This window comes from Homarus americanus, unplaced genomic scaffold (assembly GCF_018991925.1).
Source record: "Homarus americanus isolate GMGI-L3 unplaced genomic scaffold, GMGI_Hamer_2.0 scaffold40856, whole genome shotgun sequence".
NCBI lineage: Eukaryota > Metazoa > Arthropoda > Malacostraca > Decapoda > Nephropidae > Homarus > Homarus americanus.
The window spans coordinates 3,357,017-3,377,098 of NW_024734615.1; the positions used below are offsets into that span (position 1 = coordinate 3,357,017).

At 41.5% G+C, this 20,082-nt stretch overlaps 1 protein-coding gene across 1 annotated transcript in view; it reads left to right on the forward strand.

Moving 5' to 3' along the window:
- The window catches only part of LOC121870318 (lachesin-like), a 162,994-nt gene that overhangs the window by 50,198 nt on the left and 92,714 nt on the right, over positions 1–20,082 (forward strand). The window contains exon 4 of the mRNA XM_042372101.1: positions 7,407–7,614. Within this exon, the coding sequence (XP_042228035.1) occupies positions 7,407–7,614 (208 nt within the window). The remainder of the gene's footprint in view (positions 1–7,406; positions 7,615–20,082) is intronic.

The following is a 20,082-nucleotide window of genomic DNA, read 5'->3' on the forward strand; positions in this document are numbered from 1 at the left end:
GGTGATGGGGTATGAAGTCATGGTTGGTGGGTGTGGAGTGATGGTGATGGGTACTGAAGTCATGGGTTGGTGGGTGTGGGTGATGGTGATGGGGTACTGAAGTCATGGGTTGGTGGGTGTGGTGATGGTGATGGGTCTACCAAGTCATGGGTTGGTGGGTGTGGGTGATGGTGATGGGGTACCGAAGTCATGGGTTGGTGGGTGTGGGTGATGGTGATGGGTCTTACTGAAGTCATGGGTTGGTGGGTGTGGGTGATGGTGATGCGGTACCGAAGTCATGGGTTGGTGGGTGTGGAGTGATGGTGATGGGGTTACTGAAGTCATGGGTTGGTGGGTGTGGGTGATGGTGATGGGGGGTACTTAAGTCATGGGTTGGTAGGTGTGGGTGGTGGTTTTTTAATGGGTGATGTAATAGAGATGTGGGTATATAAAGAGATTTAGGCTCAGGTGGTGGTTGTGTGGGTCACCAGGTGTAATTGTGTGGGTACTGTGACATCCTTAATAACTCATATCATTGTATCATAACTGGATGATCTTCATACTCGATTCAGAGTGACAGCAAAGTAGTAGTAGTAGTAGTAGTAGTAGTAGTAGTAGTAGTAGTAGTAGTAGTAGTAGTAGTGTCAGGAGAGAGAGTGAAAAGTCAGAGGGAGGAGATTTATTCAGAGAGAGAGAGAGAGAGAGAGAGAGAGAGAGAGAGAGTTCACATGAGTTTAACAGTTGATTTCACAAAACTCAGTCACTAGAGAGCCAACAATTTGCACAGAGCACAACAGCAGCGCCGGTCTACTTCACCTCCTGATCGGCAAATGACACCAACTTTAAATGAACGAGAGAACTTTCGTGTTTGGGCGAAAAAAAAAAAAAGTCTGTGGAAAACAAAGGTGATTAGTAGCACAGTGGGAGCCCTTGTTTGGTTGTCATGGTGACTTTGTTTAAGACACTGCCATCCTCTCCTTACAGAGTCTCGTTGCTAATTGGTCATCTTGAACAGGTGTGATGACACTTACCTGTTATATTCGTATTTTTCTCCAATTTATCTTTCAATTGTTGTTAAATTTATGCTGAAGGTTAATTGTATTTGTTCATTACGTTTATTAACTATGTTTGTTACCCATACTCAAGTAACTTACAAATATACACACGAAAGAATTTATCGTAAGAGAAAATATAAATGACAAAAAAAAATATTCTAAACATTAGGTATTACTTGAAACGTTGCTAGACAATTTACTAAATAACGTTTGGTATAATCTACTATGCCCTGAAACGTTCACCAATATATATTATTACGTGAAACTGTTATTTTAATTAAACGTTTAATATTATTCACATATGACCTCCTCACGCCATCTGTGATATGCTGTTATATAAAGTAAACAATGCAGACATACAAGAACGTCTACTGACACCTGTACTCTTAACGCTACTCATTCTGCCACTAAACATCACCGTTCATCTCTCAGTATTCATAGCGAGGCACTGTAAATACAACAACTAAACTCAGCTAACAATAAACACAGTATTGCAGCATCAGAAGTGGAGGAAGAGAATTTACCTCACGATACAGGACGTTCCTCTTGTAGGGTTTGGTCAGTGTAAAGCAGCGTACAGACTCCTCACCTGGCGGAGAATATTAGTTGATATTTTCGGTTCCCTCCCCTTGTCCACAACAACAACAACAACAACAACAACAACAACAACAACAACAACAATAATAATAATAATAATAATAATATTATCCCATTAGTTACCGTCAACCCTCCTCGCCACGCTCAGGAACATGGATTGATCCTTGTACTTCTCGCTACACTGCTCAGGATGTTCATAACAACAAGCGACGACTAAAACCCTCCGTGTGTGTAGCTCCCGCAGAGGTAAAGGCAAATCTCCTAAGTCTTCACTGTAGCGAGTTAATGAGAGCGGGAACCAGGAAACAGCTCAGTGTCTGTGTGATTTCTCCATGACAACCCGAGTGTCGTAACTATTACCAACGAAGTCCTCACCTGTATGGCCAACACTTTACCTCTATAGGAACTATTGACAATACGTATTCCTATGTAAGTCCAGATGAAGCCACGTATTAGTATAGAAATATCTAAAAAAAAAGCCAAATATTCACACTGATCTAAACGATTCTAGACTAATAAACACAAGAATATATGTATCCAATTTATATTTATCCAACACCTCGAAATATATATATATATATATATATATATATATATATATATATATATATATATATATATATATATATATATATATATATATATATATATATATATATATATATATATATATTCACAAGTCCTTCATCTCGACAGGTAACAGCCACACCATTTACATGTGCCAGGACTAAGGTGCCACGTTACAATTATGCGCGAGTGCTGACACAGTTGCCTGAGGACGTAAATTAGACCCAGCAGCTGGTTGTCAATAGCTCAATCTCACACTCCAGGTTGTTGCGACCTTGAAGACGATACTGGAGTACTCTGAGAGAAGATCGATAAAGTGAAGTGTATTATATAATGAGGCTTCTTAGTTTACCTGTGGTTAATTTAATAATAAGAATGTTTAATTTATTGTTAGGTGACGTAGTTATATGTTTTCTTATGGGTGTAAAAGCGACAACATTCGTGAAAAAAATAATATTGCCTAATTCCAAGTCGATATGTTATGTAATGTTTACCAAGAAAAAGAAAGACTTGAGTTTGTAAATGAATTTTAAGCATCTAGAGGAGATGTTTAACGAAGAAATAAAACAAAACGAAAGTTAGTAATGCAAGGAAGAAGAACAAGTAGAGGAGGAGGAACTTTTGAGAACAGTAATTAACGAGAAGAGTTTGAGTATAGGAAGGAAGTGCTCGCTAGTTCTTACTCTTAAAGTTGTATGGATATTAAACTCAGGTGTTCCACAGTCCCACTAGATCAAGGCAGGAGAGCGGTGGAGATAGACAGTCTCTAAACTATCATAGACTACGGGAGAATAATTGATAGGGTAAGGAATGAAGATATAGGTATAATATGTACGGGGAGGAGGGGTCAAAATGTCCCTCGGAGAACTAGATGGATGGAGACCGAGGGTAGGTAGTTTAGGTAATGGATAACACATTGATTGATTGGTGGTAAGGAAGATTTATGACAGGACGAAAACATCAGAACAAGAGGTTGATGGCCAAGACTGGGTTATGTGGTGGAGGAGTGTCAGGGTAGAGGAATGATGAGTGTTTACAGTGACGTAGTAACTTTATAAAATGTGATGATGCTTGTAAGAACGACCCTCACTACTCCATGTACGAACGACCCTCACCACTCAATATACGAACGACCCTCACCACTTTTTATCCGAATGACCCTCACCACTTTTTATCCGAATGACCCTCACCACTTTTTATACGAACGACCCTCACCACTCAATATACGAACGACCCTCACCACTCAATATACGAACGACCCTCACCAATCAATATACGAACGACCCTCACCACTCAATATACGAACGACCCTCACTCTGACACCTCATCTCTCAATACACAGTGACTAAATTGAAAACCCTGTAATCGTTGTAATGGTTCAAGGTTCAAGTTACAGGTTGCTTCACCTCTTACCTGTCACTTTCCTCACCTTTCTTGCATCACCTTCCACCTTACCATCTCTTCTCTGTCCATATAGGAGTGTCATGGGAAGATGGTAGTTAGAAAGACAGACAGATAAGACAGGTGAATTGATAAATAGACAGATACATACATACATACATACATACATACATACATACATACATACATACATACATACATACATACATTACTCTGCTATGTTGAAATTCCTTTGTGATATCTTCAAACACATGAGAAAGAAAATACCTTCCTTTATTTCATTAGACGTTTGTATCATCCTCCATACACCTATCTACCTGGGCAACGTTGCAGATATTGATAACAAAAGGTAGAAATAATTAGTGTTACAGCCACATTTAGGTACAGGCTATTGTTTTTTTTTTTTAAAGCCAACAGCAAAGGTTAATATTATACATGTGAGGCCACCAATCATACGCCCATAAACCCGCTAATCTATCAGGTGATATTACCTCGTGTGTGTGTGTGTGTGTGTGTGTTTCTCTGTGTCTGTCTGTCTGTCTGGTAGGTAGGTATTGGTGCTGAAATCAGTGAAACACACACCAGCCTCCGGCCTTCTCTCCAAGCTCGTAACGTGTCTATATATCTACCTGCCTATCTATCTATCTATACTTATCCCTCTCTCTTTATATTTTCTCTCTATCTATATATTTATTTATCTATCCATCCATCCATCATGCTATCTACCCATCCATCACGCTATCTATCCGTCCATCATGCTGTCTTTCCAACCATCATGTTATCTATCCATCTATCATCCTATCTATCCATCTATCATCCTATCCATCCATCTATCATCCTATCCATCCATCTATCATCCTATCCATCCATCCATCATGCTATCTTTCCATCCATCCATCTATCTAACTATATTTCTTTTAATATCAATCTACATGACTTACTCAAATCTCCACTTAACACGAGGAGATAAATTCACCACGACAGACATTCAGCACCGTCACCGTCACCGTCACGTCACACCTACAGTCACGTCACGTCACACCTACAGTCACGTCACACCTATAGGCCTACGGGAGAGATTCAACCTTGCAGATGATAAGATTCACAGACCTACCCTCCCCGACACCCCCGTGAACGATGTACATGTTACCAACCAAATAATTCAGGTCTTTCTCACACACCCGGTCTTAAAGGTGATCATTCCGGGTGTTACTGCGCATCCCTTACCGCGCATACCTTGCCAAGAGAAAGAGACGTGTGTGTGTGTGTGGTGTGTGTGTGTGTGTGTGTGTGTGTGTGTGTGTGTGTGTGTGTGTGTGTGTGTGTGTGTGTGTTATTTAGAGAGAATATATATATACGTGTTTGTGAAGAGAAAATATTTTATTATTCTGTTGTGTGTGTGTGTTGTGTGTGTACAGTATATGTGAGGGTGTGAGTGGGTGGATGGGTGGATGTTCCAGTCTGTGTAATCAGTCATTCCACGAAATGACTGAAAATTATAGTACATTTCGAGAAAAAATTGTTTCACACAGTCAAACTAACCTAACCTAACCTAATCTTACTTAACCTAACCTAACCTAATCTTACTTAACCTAACCTAACCTATAAAACAATTAACAAACACATCACTTAAGTCAACATGTAACTCAATTATATTAAAACCCTTGTAAGTTTCTCAAGACACTTATGCTACTATCCTAATGACCTATCCAATGGGCGTGGAATCTATGACCTATCCAATGGTCGTGGAATCTATGACCTATCCAATGGCGTGAATCATCCATCCAATGTCGTGAATCTATGACCTATCCAATGGCGTGAATCTATGACCTATCCAATGGTCGTGGAATCTATGACCTATCCAATGGGCGTGGAATCTATGACCTATCCAATGGTCGTGGAATCTATCTATCTGTCTGTCTGTCTGTATGTGTTTGTCTATGTGTGTGTGTGTGTCTTTGTGTTTATGTGTGTGCCTCTGTGTATGTGAGTGTGTATTTATATGTGTGTGTTTCTGTGTGTCTTTGTCTGTGTCTGTGCGTTTGCAATTCATCATTATACACCAAACAGCAAGAAACACCTATATACGTTTGACTAATATGGCTACAAAATCGAAAAAAAAAAATAATAATAATAATAATAATAATAATAATAATAATAATAATAATAATAATAACAAAGATAATTTTAAAAATATACAATATTTTTTTATATTAACCAAAAAAATTATATTCAGGTATTACTTAACATTAACATTTATCAATACAGGTAATTACTAGAGATATGGTATTATTGTTTTATTTTTTTGTTTTAAAGGGACACAAGGTACTGATTGGTTTTAACATTTTGCTTCCGACTGATTGTATTTTAATGCCGTAGATTTAACAAAAAAAAATCATATTTTTTCGGTGTATTTTTTTTTTTAATGTTCCTGTGTATTTTTTTTTCCATTTTGTTTTGTTGTTTTGTAATTTTAGAGAATTAGTCTTTGGTTTTATATTGGTTTATGTTTTTGTTTTGTTTTTAGTAGCAGGAGATAGTATATTCTCTCTCTCTCTCTCTCTCTCTCTCTCTCTCTTATAAATCTCCAGGGCAAGATTTGACTACATCATTTCAGGTGTTGTTTTTTTGTCCCTGTGGCAAATATTTCGTCCCTGGTAGCAGAGATCTGTATGCTGACACCCTGCACTAGACCTAACACAACCCCCGTCATATCTGTGTTAGTTTTGACTCTACGTCGGGATTTCTGCACTATTTTGGGCCCTACATTACTATTTCTGCACTATTTTAGGCCTACGTCACTATTTCTAGACTACTTTTGTCCCTACCTCGCTATTTCTGGACTAGTTTTGGCCCAACGTGGCTATTTTTGCACTTGACACTAAACCAGGATATTCTACACTATTTCTGGCAATAAATCTATTAAAGTATACAGTATATACCTTCTCATGAAAATAATGCGTATAAGTAGCATACCAGAAGGATTAAGACTACGTTGTGTGTATAGATTTTCACATGGTTGCCGTATATAAAATGTGCGTATATGGCGTAACTCAGGGCTTAACTTTACCAATAATTTACGCATGATATGACGCGCGTTATATCTCATATATAATACATCACCATCTTAAGATATATCAAATAATGCTTCTGAAATATACAACGCCTTATATTACCAAGTTCTGCACATGTAATACAACAGCAAATGGTAATATACGATGTGTATTTATATAAGGAGACAGTTCCAGTGCATTAAAACTTGAATTGTGGTGTAACATTGGGTTTTAAAACGCTAAATCTTGCATTCTCGTGTAATACAAGGTTTTAAAATGTTAAGTCTCCTGTGTGTGTGGTGTAACGCAAGGCTCTAACTCTACATGTATGCATATGTAACGGAACTAAACACTCCCCTCAACTCTTATGTTTAATTATCTTCTTTTTTCCTTAGGTAGATCAGTAATGTTGAAACAGTTTATTCTATCCTGATTGTGCTAAGTGTCCTGTTAAGTTAGTCCTAAGGTTTTTTTGGGGGGATTCTCTGATATATTTACCTCAGACTCCTGCACTGTACCTCATGCACAAACTGTTAGGAATACATCACCTTGAAACTTGGTGTGAGTGTCAGGGGGTTTGAGTTCTCGGTTTCTGTCGAATGTGATAAAAATCCGATGAATTTTTTTTTTTTTAAGAATTTTAAAACATTTCTTTTCTGCTACACTGCACCAGCTCCATGCATCTTTGATACGTCTAGCTGCTGTGGTGGTAGGAGGTGTGGATAACCTTTCATATCTTTTTTGTTCTTCCCAGGTCGCGTGGATTGCTTTTGACAAATCTGCCATCCTGACTGTGCAGGACCACGTGATCACCCGGAACCCGCGAGTGAACGTCACGCACGATGGACACCGCACCTGGACACTGCATCTGTCACGGGTCAACGCCACCGACGCCGGTACCTACATGTGTCAAGTCAACACCATCGTCGCCAAGAGTCAGTTCGGCGTCCTTAATGTCGTCGGTGAGTACCAAGACTTTGTTGTTTGTCCGTCCTACAGCTGTTTTGAGCAAGTACTACTGTTTATCTTTCAATTACTGACGTTACTGAGAGAGCAGAGAAACTGTTTGCCAAGGAGATTCCAGTCGTAAGATTGTTTTGCGAATACCAGGACCTGTTGAGAAAAGTTCCACCGTTGTTTTGTGACTACCAAAGAGGTTTTCTATACGTGAGCCGTTTTTGTTTTTTCAAGCATTAAGACTGTCAATTTGTGTTTTATCGCTGAATACTAAGACTTGTTTACGTATGTGCGCTCTTGTTATACGGCGAGTGTCAATATTGTGTCTGAGTCAAGGACGATTGTTTACCCGGAGTGTTTTAGGGAGTGAAAGTGAAGTTGTTCATTTAACTGTACAATAATATAGTAAGAGTTATACACGGCGAAGTCTTTTAAAACCTGCTGTTCTCTTTATTAGAATGCCTGTATTAAAAATGTTGTTCTGATTACTGGGGCTCTTTTGTAAGTATTGTGGATCTTTTGTAAGTATTGTGGATCTTTTCTAAGTATTGTGGCTCTTTTCTAAGTATTGTGGATCTTTTCTAAGTGTTGTGGCTCTTTTCTAAGTATTGTGGCTCTTTTGGAAGTACCACGCATTTTATTGGATTCCTGTGCCTTGTTTTTGTAGTTACAAGAGAAGTAGCTGCTGTTTGCTGTATTGTGTTCCTCACCAAAGTCTTTAAGTAGCATTTAAATCGCAACGAAATTTAACATTTCACGGATTTAGCTAAGATAGTCATTTTTTGCCGCTCCTCAAAAAAAAAGGAGCAAGCAAAAGGTGAATGCACTTAATTCTTATTTCCGAGAAAATACTTCCTAAATAATTGTCCCAATCCCAAAATCTCATCAAAGTTGAGCCAAGACGGTCGCCAGAAGCCCCTCTATCCTGAGATTAGATCAAGATGGTCGTCCCGATCCCTAAGACTTCACTCATACCAAAATCATAATAATCGCTCCCTGGCCTCAACACCCCGCTGTGCCAAGAGGGTCAAGACGTGTGGCCACAACCCTCGCCTCCCACAGTCATGGAATATGCAGAAAACGTCGCCAGTCGCTCTATCGCTAAAGTTTTCGTCTGCGAGAGTTGTTAAGAGGGTCTGGTACTTGACTTTTGGGTAAGGAGGGGAAGAGGAGGAGAAGGAGGCTTGGGTCATCAGGCAGAGTCGAAGAAGGGATCTTGGTTTATTGTTTTAATTAGATTTAACGAATTCCTTAAATCACACCTGCCCTGAAGCTACTCACAGCTGCTACCCCGGAAGCTACACTCCACCAAACGCCGCCTGAGACGACACCTAAAGAGGAGCAGCAACAACAAGCCCAACACCAGCCTGAACTCCCTCTCTTCCTGCTGGAGATGGATCATCACGTCCAGCAAGTACTCCCTTTGCTTGGTGGTGGTGGCCAAGACCTGTGTCCTCACTAAACACCAAGAACACAAACCACCAACAAAGACATAAGAAGTATGAGACTCAGCGGGTTCACAGGGACAAGATTGTTCCTTTGGGCGACTATTGTCAGACCACCAGCAAGACGGTGAAGGGAAAGAAGCAGTTAGAGCCACAACCAGCCTTTATCACCATAACAATTGAATTAAAAAACAAAAGAGAGAGAGAGAGAGAGAGACTTTCTGATGTGACAAGTGAGACCGCAGCCCTTCCGGGACAGTGTGCCGGTTAGAGACAACACCTCTGGAGGCAGCCGGCTAAGGGCACCCGGCCCAAAGATTAGCAAATATATATACTCGCGCGTATATGTGTGTGTGTGTGTGTGTGTGTGTGTGTGTGTGTGTGTGTGTATTGATGTCAAAGGAAGGCAAAACCTGATCACTGTACATTTTAACGAAACGACCGAGTCCTTAGACACAAACGTTGCTCAATAACTATAAAAAAAACCACACCCATTAACACACAGTTCTAACCTCTAAAACACTACCCTCGGTCTACGTGTGGAGGGAGTAAAGGAGAGGGAAGAAAGAAGAGGGATAGAAGGAGGGAGACGTGTAGCATTTTGACCGTCACATTCTGTTCTTAACTAAAGGTAAATTCCACCCAAATGAAAAGACGGCGATGGGAGAGGAGAGAAGGTCTTAAGAATGTCGATAGTTACACACACACACACACCAGCGATCACCCAGAACCGTATCTTCAGGTAGAAAATATTGCTCCTTACTGTACCTTTTCTCTATCACTGTTTAACACATTATTATCAAGCCTCAGTGAGAGAGATATGAATGAACTGTTCCTCGTTAATGCTCAGAACTATCCGTACACACACACACACACACACACACACACACACACACACACACACACAGCGTCCATAATAAGGCGGATCATGAAAGACACCGCTCAGCCCCCTGCAAACTTTGGGAATTAGAATGGAATAAGAGAAGCATGCATCAGGCGGTAAGAAGAAGAAGAAGATGAAGAAGAAGAAGAAGAAGGGTATGTGAAAGTTCGGTGGAGGAAGGGGGAGATAAGAAGGATGAGGAGAAGAAAGGAGAGAAGGAAAGACGATAGTAAGAGGAAGAGAACGGCTGCATGAGGTGGAGAGGAGGAGGTGGAGAGGAGGAGACGGGGAGAGGAGAGGGAGGGAGAAGAGAAACGACAAGGAGGAAATTGTGTGAGGAGAAGTGGAGGAAAAGGAGAAAAAAGGCAAGGCTGACTGGAGGAGGTTGGATGGAGGAAGAGGTAGAGAAGGAGAATGGGGATGAGAGGTGGATGAGGAGAATGAGAGGAGAAAAAATGAGAAGTGTAAGTAATTGGAGTTATAAGAGAGGAAAAGAAGAAGGAGGGGGACATGGCACAGGAAGTAATAAGAATAGAAGAGAAAAGCATTAAATGGAAGAGGAGAGGAACAAAGAGTAGAAAAGAAGAGAGGAAAGTAAATGAACAGTAGGAAGAAGTAAGAAAGAGGAGAGAGGGACAGACAGACAGAAGTACGTACCGTGAATAAGAAAACGAGAGAGAGATAAATTGAGAAAGAGACAGAGGCAAGGAGTCAAAAAACGGAGAGAAGAAACGGGTTAAGGTGCAGAGAAGGAAGGAGTGAGTGAGTGAGTGGGAGAAGGTATGAGAGTGGGATAAGGCGTGGGAGTGGGAGAAGGCGTGGGAATGGGAGTGGGAGAAGGCGTGAGAGTGGGAGAAGTTATGAGAGTGGGAGACGTGTATGAGAGTGGGAGAAGGCGTGTGGTAGAGGCGTGAGAGTGGGAGAAGGCGTGAGAGTGGGAGAAGGCGTGAGAGTGGGAGAAAGGCATGGGAGTGGTAGAAGGCGTGGAGGCGTGGTGAGTGGGAGGGAAGCGTGGTGAGTGGGAGGACACGTGGTGAGTGGGAGGAAGCGTGGTGAGTGGGAGGAAGCGTGGTGAGTGGGAGGGCACGGTGGGAGAAAGGGACAGAGAGAAAGACTTGAGTATTCACACGCCCTCGGCCATCAAGGACCACCGTGCCTGAATCAGCCATGCTCTGAATTACTGATGTTTTCTTCAGTCGTTTACCGAGAGGGGACGCTGACGTGGCTGCTAGAGTGGGGTGGGTAGATGGGTGAATGGTGGTGATGGGAAGACGGTAGATGAGGGGAAGGGAGATGAGGAGACAGTAGATGGGGGAAGGTGGGGTAAGGTAGATGGGTGGTGATGGTGGGAAGACGGTAGATGAGGGAAGGGAGATGAGGAGACAGTAGATGGGGGGGGGAAAGGTGGGGTAAGGGTAGATGGGTGGTGATGGTGACGTAATGGATAATGGTGAATAGAGCCTAGAGATAATATGTAATGGTGAAAATACGATAATAACAGTCTGTGTGTGATACTGATGACTGAAGTTATTACGATGGTGAAGATGACTTGTAGGGAATGAGTGATGGTGAAGGGGGCTGTATCTATAGGCGTGTGGTGGTGAAAAGGCAGGATTAATTTATCAGACCTTGATATTGAAGAGGTGTGGTGTGTTATGGTGATGATAGGCATGTGGAAGCGGTGTTATGGTGATGAAGTGGTTTTCGTGGGGAGTAGAAGAGGTATGGTGATGAACTGATGATGATGATGATGATGATGATGATGATGATGAGCAAATAGAAGAAGTGTGATGGTAAATGTGATGGCAAATGATGTACAACTAAGATGAGAGAGAGAGAGAGAGAGAGACATGTATTCTGGTGTGCGACTTCTCTTCACCACCACGAATGCTAACCCGCTTATTTTGGGGGGGGGGTGTAGATTTTTATTACAGAACGATAAAAGTTTGCATCAAAGCATTGTGTGTCGTAAACTATAAGATTGACGACGTAGTTTACAAGCAAGCCATTGAAATAAAACGAGAACTTATACCCAAGGTGCAGGAGGACTATTCAGGTCCTCACAACTTCTTCAGCGTCTTCTTCGGTTCCACGTCTTCTCACTTCATGCGTCTGTCTGTCTGTCTGTCTGTCTGTCTGTCATCGTGCGTCGGTAACCATTTTTTTAACACCTGATATCACCGTCTTGACAGGAAAAGCCATCATGATGAAGGTATTAAGAGCTATGAGGTGTTAAAGTTTCTTACATATCAACTTTAGGTGGTCAATTATAACCTCTGTATTAAGATATGTGCTGATGTTTCCTGTTAGCAGATGTAACAGTAACAGATGTACTACCAACAGACTGTACTGTACACCTCAACCCTTGTCCAATAGATAGATGTACAACAGCCAAAGATGCCACGTTATTGTTGTTGTTGTTGTTGTGGTTGGTTGTTTAATGTTGTTGTTATTGGTTGTTGTTGTTGGTTGTTGTTGTTGGTTGTTGTTGTTGGTTGCTGTTTTTGTTGCTCCCGTGATAGAGACACTGAGTTATCAAGAAGTGAGCGAGAGTGGCAGGAAAGCCTGAGCGATCATGAATATTATAGCCGTCATCACACCCGCTACAGATTGTGTGTTCGAGGGAAGAATAAGTGATAGGAACCACGAGAGAACCTTCCCTCTGTGTGTGTGTGTGTGTGTGTGTGTGTGTGTGTGTAAGGTGGTCCAGTATGAACGTGTCGGGAGAGGACCACCACACAACCTGATGCTTGAACTGTTGTTTGTGTTCAAGTGGACCTCCCAGCGTAATGTTTGCTTGCGGATGTTCTGTGTGCCTTTGGCATGTAGGCTCCAGTGCTTGTGCGTGTGTGGAATTGTTTGTGTATTTGTGTACCTGTGTGTGTGTGTGTGTGTGTGTGTAGGAGTTATTGATAATTTTCTTCCTCGAGCATACCCTGTATATATACAGCGTACGAATTTACACAAGAAACATATACGTGTCTGTCTGTCTATAGCTACAGTCTATATGTTCAACAAGTGAAGAATCAAAACAAATTACAATGAACATTTTATATACTACATTACAATTACTAGATCGAAATAAGATGAGCGCTCTCCGTTTATTTCAATTTATGAGAAGGTGAGGAGAAGACGGAGAGGAATAAGAAGTAAGAGGAAGAGGGTGAGAAGGAGGAGGAGAATAAGGGAAAAGAAGGAGGGAGAAGATGAGGAGGAAGAGGAAGAAGACTGGGAATTAACAAAGTTTAAGTTCCTGGGTCAAGGTATGATGCTTTAAGTGAGACTGGGGTAAGTTATCCCTAAGAGTGTATTTTGTATGAGGCAGAGAACCACTACACCTCGTCTCGCCACCCACCATCCTGCCGCCCACCACCCAGCCAGTCGCCCCCGTCTCGTCACCCTGCCACCCACCATCCTGCCGCCCACCACCCAGCCAGTCGCCCCCGTCTCGTCACCCTGCCACCCACCATCCTGCCGCCCACCACCCAGCCAGTCGCCCCGTCTCGTCACCCTGCCACCCATCTGCCGCCCACCACAGCCAGTCGCCCCCATCTCCCACCACCACCCATCATCCCATGCCGCCCACCACCAGCCAGTCACCCCACCTGCCACCTGCCGCCCACCATCCTGCCGCCCACCACAGCCAGTCGCCCACCTCGCCACCCTGCCGCCCACAACCTCCTTCATACCTCTCCTCTTCTGTGCCCGGGTTCTTGTCTTATTCTTCCTCTTCTTCCTGTCATTCTTTTCGTAGGAGGAAAAGGAGAAAAAGAGAGAGAATGGAGGAATGTGTGTGTGTGTGTGTGTGTGTGTGTGTGTGTGTGTGCGTGTGTGCGTGTGCGTGTGTGTGTGCGTGTACTCCCCCAACACTTTCTATTCCTCTTTGGTATTCTCTTTTCCTTCATCTCTCTCTCTCTCTCTCTCTCTCTCTCTCTCTCCTCTCTCTCTCTCTCTCTCTCCCTCCCCTCCTCGCTTTTCACTTCTGTTTGTATTCCTCTGTTTCGTCTACTTTTCCCTTCCTTCTTCTTTTTTCCCTTCCATTTTTTACATGCTTCCCTGTTCTACCTCCGTCACACTCTTTTCCTTTTTCACTTTATCTCTTTTACTCTTTTTCGTGTTTCATTCCTCTTCACGCCTCTTTCCCTTTAGACTTCCTCCTCTTGGCTCGTTTTCCTCTTGTTTCCCCTCTTATATTCTTTCTTCTTTCTTCTTCTTCCGGTACTCCCCTTTCTCTTCTTTCTCTTTCCAATCCTCTTTTTCCCTCTTCCCACTTGTTTTATTCCCATTCTCTGCTCTTCTTCCCTTCTCTCCTCTTCTTAAGTTCCTCCTCCTCTTTCGTCCTTTCTCTTCTTCCTCGTCTTCCCTCCACCCCCTCTTTCTTCTTCCTCTCCCTTCTCTCTCTTTCCTTCCTTCCTCCTCCTTCTTTTTCAACCCCAGCACTCATAGACGTATGTGTGAAAGTAACCATGTGGAGTCCCTCACCTCCCTTGGGCACTTTCCCCCGTCTCCCTCTCCTTCTCCCTCCTCTCCCCTACCCCTCCCCTCCTTTCCTCTCCCCTTCCCTCCCCTACCCCTCCCCTCCCTTTCCTCTCCCCTTACACCCTCCCCTACCTCTTCTCTCCTCCTTTCCTCCCTCTCCCCTCCCTCTCCCCTCTTCCTCCCTTTCCTCTCCATCTCCCTACCTCTCCTCTCCTCGAATGTGTCCTCCCTGATCACTCTCCCCATCACTACGTCACCCTCAGAATATAACCAATACACTACCAGGTGATCGACTACTCCCTGTACACCTGTAATAATTAACCCCATATTTATTTACATTTTTCTACTTACGTTAATTACTAGACATGGTCGTAGTTAATGTTAGACATGGTCGTAGTTAATGTTAGATATGGTCGTAGTTAATCTTAGACATGGTCGTAGTTAATGTTAGACATGGTCGTAGTTAGTTAATGGTTAGTTAATGTTAGACATGGTCGTAGTTAATGTTAGACATGGTCGTAGTTAATGTTAGACATGGTCGTAGTTAATGTTAGACATGGTCGTAGTTAATGTTAGACATGGTCGTAGTTAATGTTAGACATGGTCGTAGTTAATGTTAGACATGGTCGTAGTTAATGTTAGACATGGTCGTAGTTAATGTTAGACATGGTCGTAGTTAATGTTAGATATGGTCGTAGTTAATCTTAGACATGGTCGTAGTTAATGTTAGACATGATCGTAGTTAATGTTAGACATGGTCGTAGTTAATGTTAGTATTGATTGTACCTGTTCATATATATTATACGTGTAAGTGTATATATAGCGCCAGGTATATAGGCCTAAGGTGTAAAGATATAATAAAGTATAAGATTAATGCGTGACGACATGGGTAAGGGATATAAATATATTATTTTAATTAGATATTTACCTGTTGAGACGACCTGTGGGATTGTCTCTATCTCTCTCCGCCCTATGGCTTAACCTGTTGGGGCTGATCTGTGACTCACCTATTGGGGCTGATCTGTGACTCACCTATTGGGGCTGATCTGTGACTCACCTATTGGGGCTGATCTGTGACTCACCTACTGGGGCTGATCTGTGACTCACCTACTGGGGCTGATCTGCGACTCACCTAGGGCTGATCTGTGATTCACCTACTGGGCTGATCTGTGACTCACCTGGGCTGATCTGTGACTCACCTATCTGTGGTTGGGGCTGATCTGTGACTCACCTATTGGGGCTGATCTGTGACTCACCTATTGGGGCTGATATGTGACTCAACTACTGGGGCTGATCTGTGACTCACCTATTGGGGCTGATCTGTGACTCACCTATTGGGGCTGATCTGTGACTCACCTATTGGGGCTGATCTATGACTCACACCGTAAGTGTATGAAAGAGCGAGAAAGAAAAGGAGAAAGGAAAAACATAAGAAAAAACAAAAAAATAAATAGAAAAACGTCCCATTCTATGCAATTTTCACCAGTCAATTGAAGAAGCCTTGAGAGGAGGGTAGAAGCTGTCTGGGTTATTATTGGTGGGGTTAACAGCTGATGATGGAAACCTTACCCCTGGGACTTATAAAAATCAAAACAACTTTTTCTCTTTGTGAACTTAGTGAAATAAAAGAAGAAAAAAAATCAGTCATGAAGGAACACACATCATTTTTTTTTTTTTCAATTCACTGTAAAATATTTAAATACAGGGTGGGGGAAAAAATAACTGACCTATGTAAGGACTGTGAAAACCCATTTACTGTATATGTTAGGGTGGTTTTTTTTTTCTTACCCACCCTGTATAATCATGCTGAACATAGCTGATTGGCTGTTTCAACATTCATAGTTAAGCACAGGTGATTTATCTAGGGGGGGGCATATACCATGTAAATATTAATAATACGCCTGTACCTTACACTAAACGAGAGATTAAACAGATTACTATAATTTCCTTTGCTAAAAATTATTCCCTCGGGCGTATCAGTTGCCTCCCAGACATGACAAATTGCGCTGAGACGTCCGCCAGCCATAGACATACGAGAGGATTATACATCAGCCATCCTGATTTAAACATGAGAGTGGACTTATTAAAAGAGGATAGACAGCAAGATACCATAAAACTGCGGTGGGAGAGAGGAAACAGCGTGTCTGGGTAAAAGTCATAAATAACTCACAATTGGCATTCATCTCCTCGCTCGGGTGTGTGTGTGGGGGGGGAGAGAGGGAGGTAGGAAGGAGGGAGAGAGGGAGGTAGAGAGGAGAGGTAGGAAAAGGAGGGAGGAGTAGGAAAGGAGGAGAGAGGGAGGGAAGGGGAGGGAAGGAGGGAAGGGACTTATCTTCGTCGCTGCCACAATAAAATTTTAATAAAGCCACAAAGAAGTCGATAAGAAAAGGAGTGGAGAGTCATAAATCTGATAACGGGGGAAGAAGTAAAGCATAAAGAGAGGTAAGAGAGTGACAGAGTATACTCGTAGGTGAGTGTTGTAGCTGACTCACTCACTCACTCACTCACTCACTCGTCGTGCAGATTAACTCCTTCACTCACCTTGCTCACTCACTCACGTACTCGACTTATACTCTCACTCACTCACTCGACTTGTACACTCACTCACCCACCCACTCACTCACTCACTCACTCACTCACTCACTCCTGGGGTTACTGGGGGGTAGTAGGAAGAGTTTGTGTGGGATTACATAGTTGTCGTTCGCTTCATTCTTCATGTTTATCTTCACTTTATCTAATTTTATTCTTATCTTCTTAATTCTTCGTTATTTACACAGTTAAAGATATTTATTTGTTTCTCTATGTAATTGCTTCCTTGTTGTCATTTATTTGTTTTCTTGTTTTGATATTTTGTTTTTCTTTTGTTTTACTTGTTTATGGATGATTATTTGTTTTTGCTTGTTTATTTGTGGTGGTTTTGGTGGACGCAGTTGTTCAGGATTTATACGAAATATTCCTTAATAAGTGACTACAGTACATTAACCTACACAGAGTACGGATAACCTAACCTAACCTAACCTAACCTAACCTCCTTCCTCAAGTAGAGTTATGGTGAAATAAGCTGATGACTATTCTTCGGGTCATCACAAATTCCACTCCCAAGAACCTTCACAGTTAATAGAATGACCAGAGATTCCTAGCATATGGATCAAAACGCAATCCTCGCCCACTTAAATCTACATTACACACACACACACACACACACACACACACACACACACACACGTACGTCCCCCCTCTCAAAATCATACCGAATTTAGTCCATGTGTAGCCAACATCTAATTGCAGTTCCATGGCATCAATTTTCATTTTGCATCGTCAGCTCGCCCTCAAATTTCACATCCCGTTAGCGTGAACAAAAGCGAATCGCAGCCATTTTGACGGTAACTGCAGCACCAGCAGGGCCGCGCTTCACTGCCTCTAACAAATAATATGTCACTGCACGGCGATATATACCCAATTATTCGTCGGGGGGAAAATATCTATTATGGATGAACAAATTGAACATGTTAATCGCCTAAACGTGTCCATTTGTATATATTTTTTTTTTTCATAGGGTAGATTTTATTTTGTAACATGTCGCTTGGCTGCCGTTGGGTGGAGGGGGTGAAAGCTTCCCGTAATTTAAGCGATAAATTGTTATAGGTTAATAGTTTAGTAGAGTTTTGTAAATCGTTAAGTTCCTTGATACCAAAGCCTTGATGAGTATCGGTGGGGAGGTGAGATATCCCCTGTAGATGGCTAAGGTCAGAGGGGTAACTAAAGTACGTTTATTATGATTAATTTACATCAACTTGGGCAGAACGAGACAGGGGTATTGCTCGACTACACATAACGTCTTGACTAAAGCAGTGAACAGTGTAGATAATAGAATTCTTATGTATATATTAACTTGAGTGACGGGGACACGATTATCGATAGGTGTTGAATGTGTGTACGCGAACAGTAAGTTGTCACTGAGTGGTGTAGAGGCAGGGGGGGGGGAGTGGTTTCCTGAAGATTAGACACCCCGGCTTATTTCACCTGAAGATTAGACACCCCGGCTTATTTCACCTGAAGATTAGACACCCCGGTTTATTTCACCTGAAGATTAGACACCCTGGCTTATTTCACCTGAAGATTAGACACCCCGGCTTATTTCACCTGAAGATTAGACACCCCGGCTTATTTCACCTGAAGATTAGACACCCCGGTTTATTTCACCTGAAGATTAGACACCCTGGCTTATTTCACCTGAAGATTAGACACCCCAATTTATTTCACCTGAATATTAGACACCCCAATTTATTTCACCTGAAGAGTAACCATCCAAACGCTAACCTTATTTAATATAACATCACCTAACCCATTCTTACTTCATCTAACCATCCCAGGGTGTCTAATCTTCAGGTGATGCAGGAGGAACTTTCTTACCTAATACGCCGACAAAAACTGCACCGTAATATTTTTCACTTAATAGAATCTCCCGCCAACATTAGACTGTACAATGAGATTCGATTCGATTACGTTAGATTATGTTGGGTGTGTTTAAATTAGGTTAGGTTAGGTTAGGTTAGGTTAGGTTAGGTTAGGTTAGGTTATGGGTTTACCTGTGATTATGAAGGTTACCTGTAATTTCTCACTTCTCTCATTAGTCTTAGTTCTCTGGTTTATGTTGTGTCTCTTGTAATGACCGTGGGTATAAGAGACGATGATAAAGTTAGTTACAGGATATTACAAACACATAGGCAAATATTGTATGTATTTTACGGGGATTAGCCCACCCGAGCACAGGTCACTGACCCACATCATGGCCTGGGGGGGGCGAAAATATAATAATAATAATAATAATAATAATAATAATAATAATAATAATAATAATAATAATAATAATAATAATAATAATAATAATAATGATAATAATAATTAATAACAATAAATAAAAATTATAACAAAAAACAATAATAATAATAACCATAAATAAATAAAAAAACGAAAAATAAATCAAGAGTGAGAAACGATACACAGTATGTATGTTGTGTTGTCAATGGTAAGAGAAACAATTGAGACCCTGCAATTGTGTGTAAATGAGGCAGAAAGTCAGATCAGCAACCTGGGACTTGGTCACATATGGCAGCAGGGTCTACCATTAGACAACACATTATGCTTCCAATATCTTCCCAGGCGGTAGTACCTCCCTGTTTGGTAGCTGCCTACTACCTGCAAAAAAAATACGCACAGAGATGGATACTTACATAATTACATACATAGTTGAATACTTACGTAAATACATATATACATACAAACATGCTTACATAAATGCATAGGTAAATACATCCATATATACATACTTATACATACTCAGAGTTTGACGACCATTGAGCAATAACAAAATGATAGGAATGTTATAATAGATACATCGTGTTTTACCATTACATACATACATACATACATATATACATACATACATACATACATACATACTGTACATACATCATACATACATACATACATACATACATACTGTACATACATCATACATACATACATACATACATACATACTGTACATACATCATACATACATACAGTACATACATACATACATGTACATACATCATACATACATACAGTACATACATACATACATACAGTACATACATCATACATACATACAGTACATACATG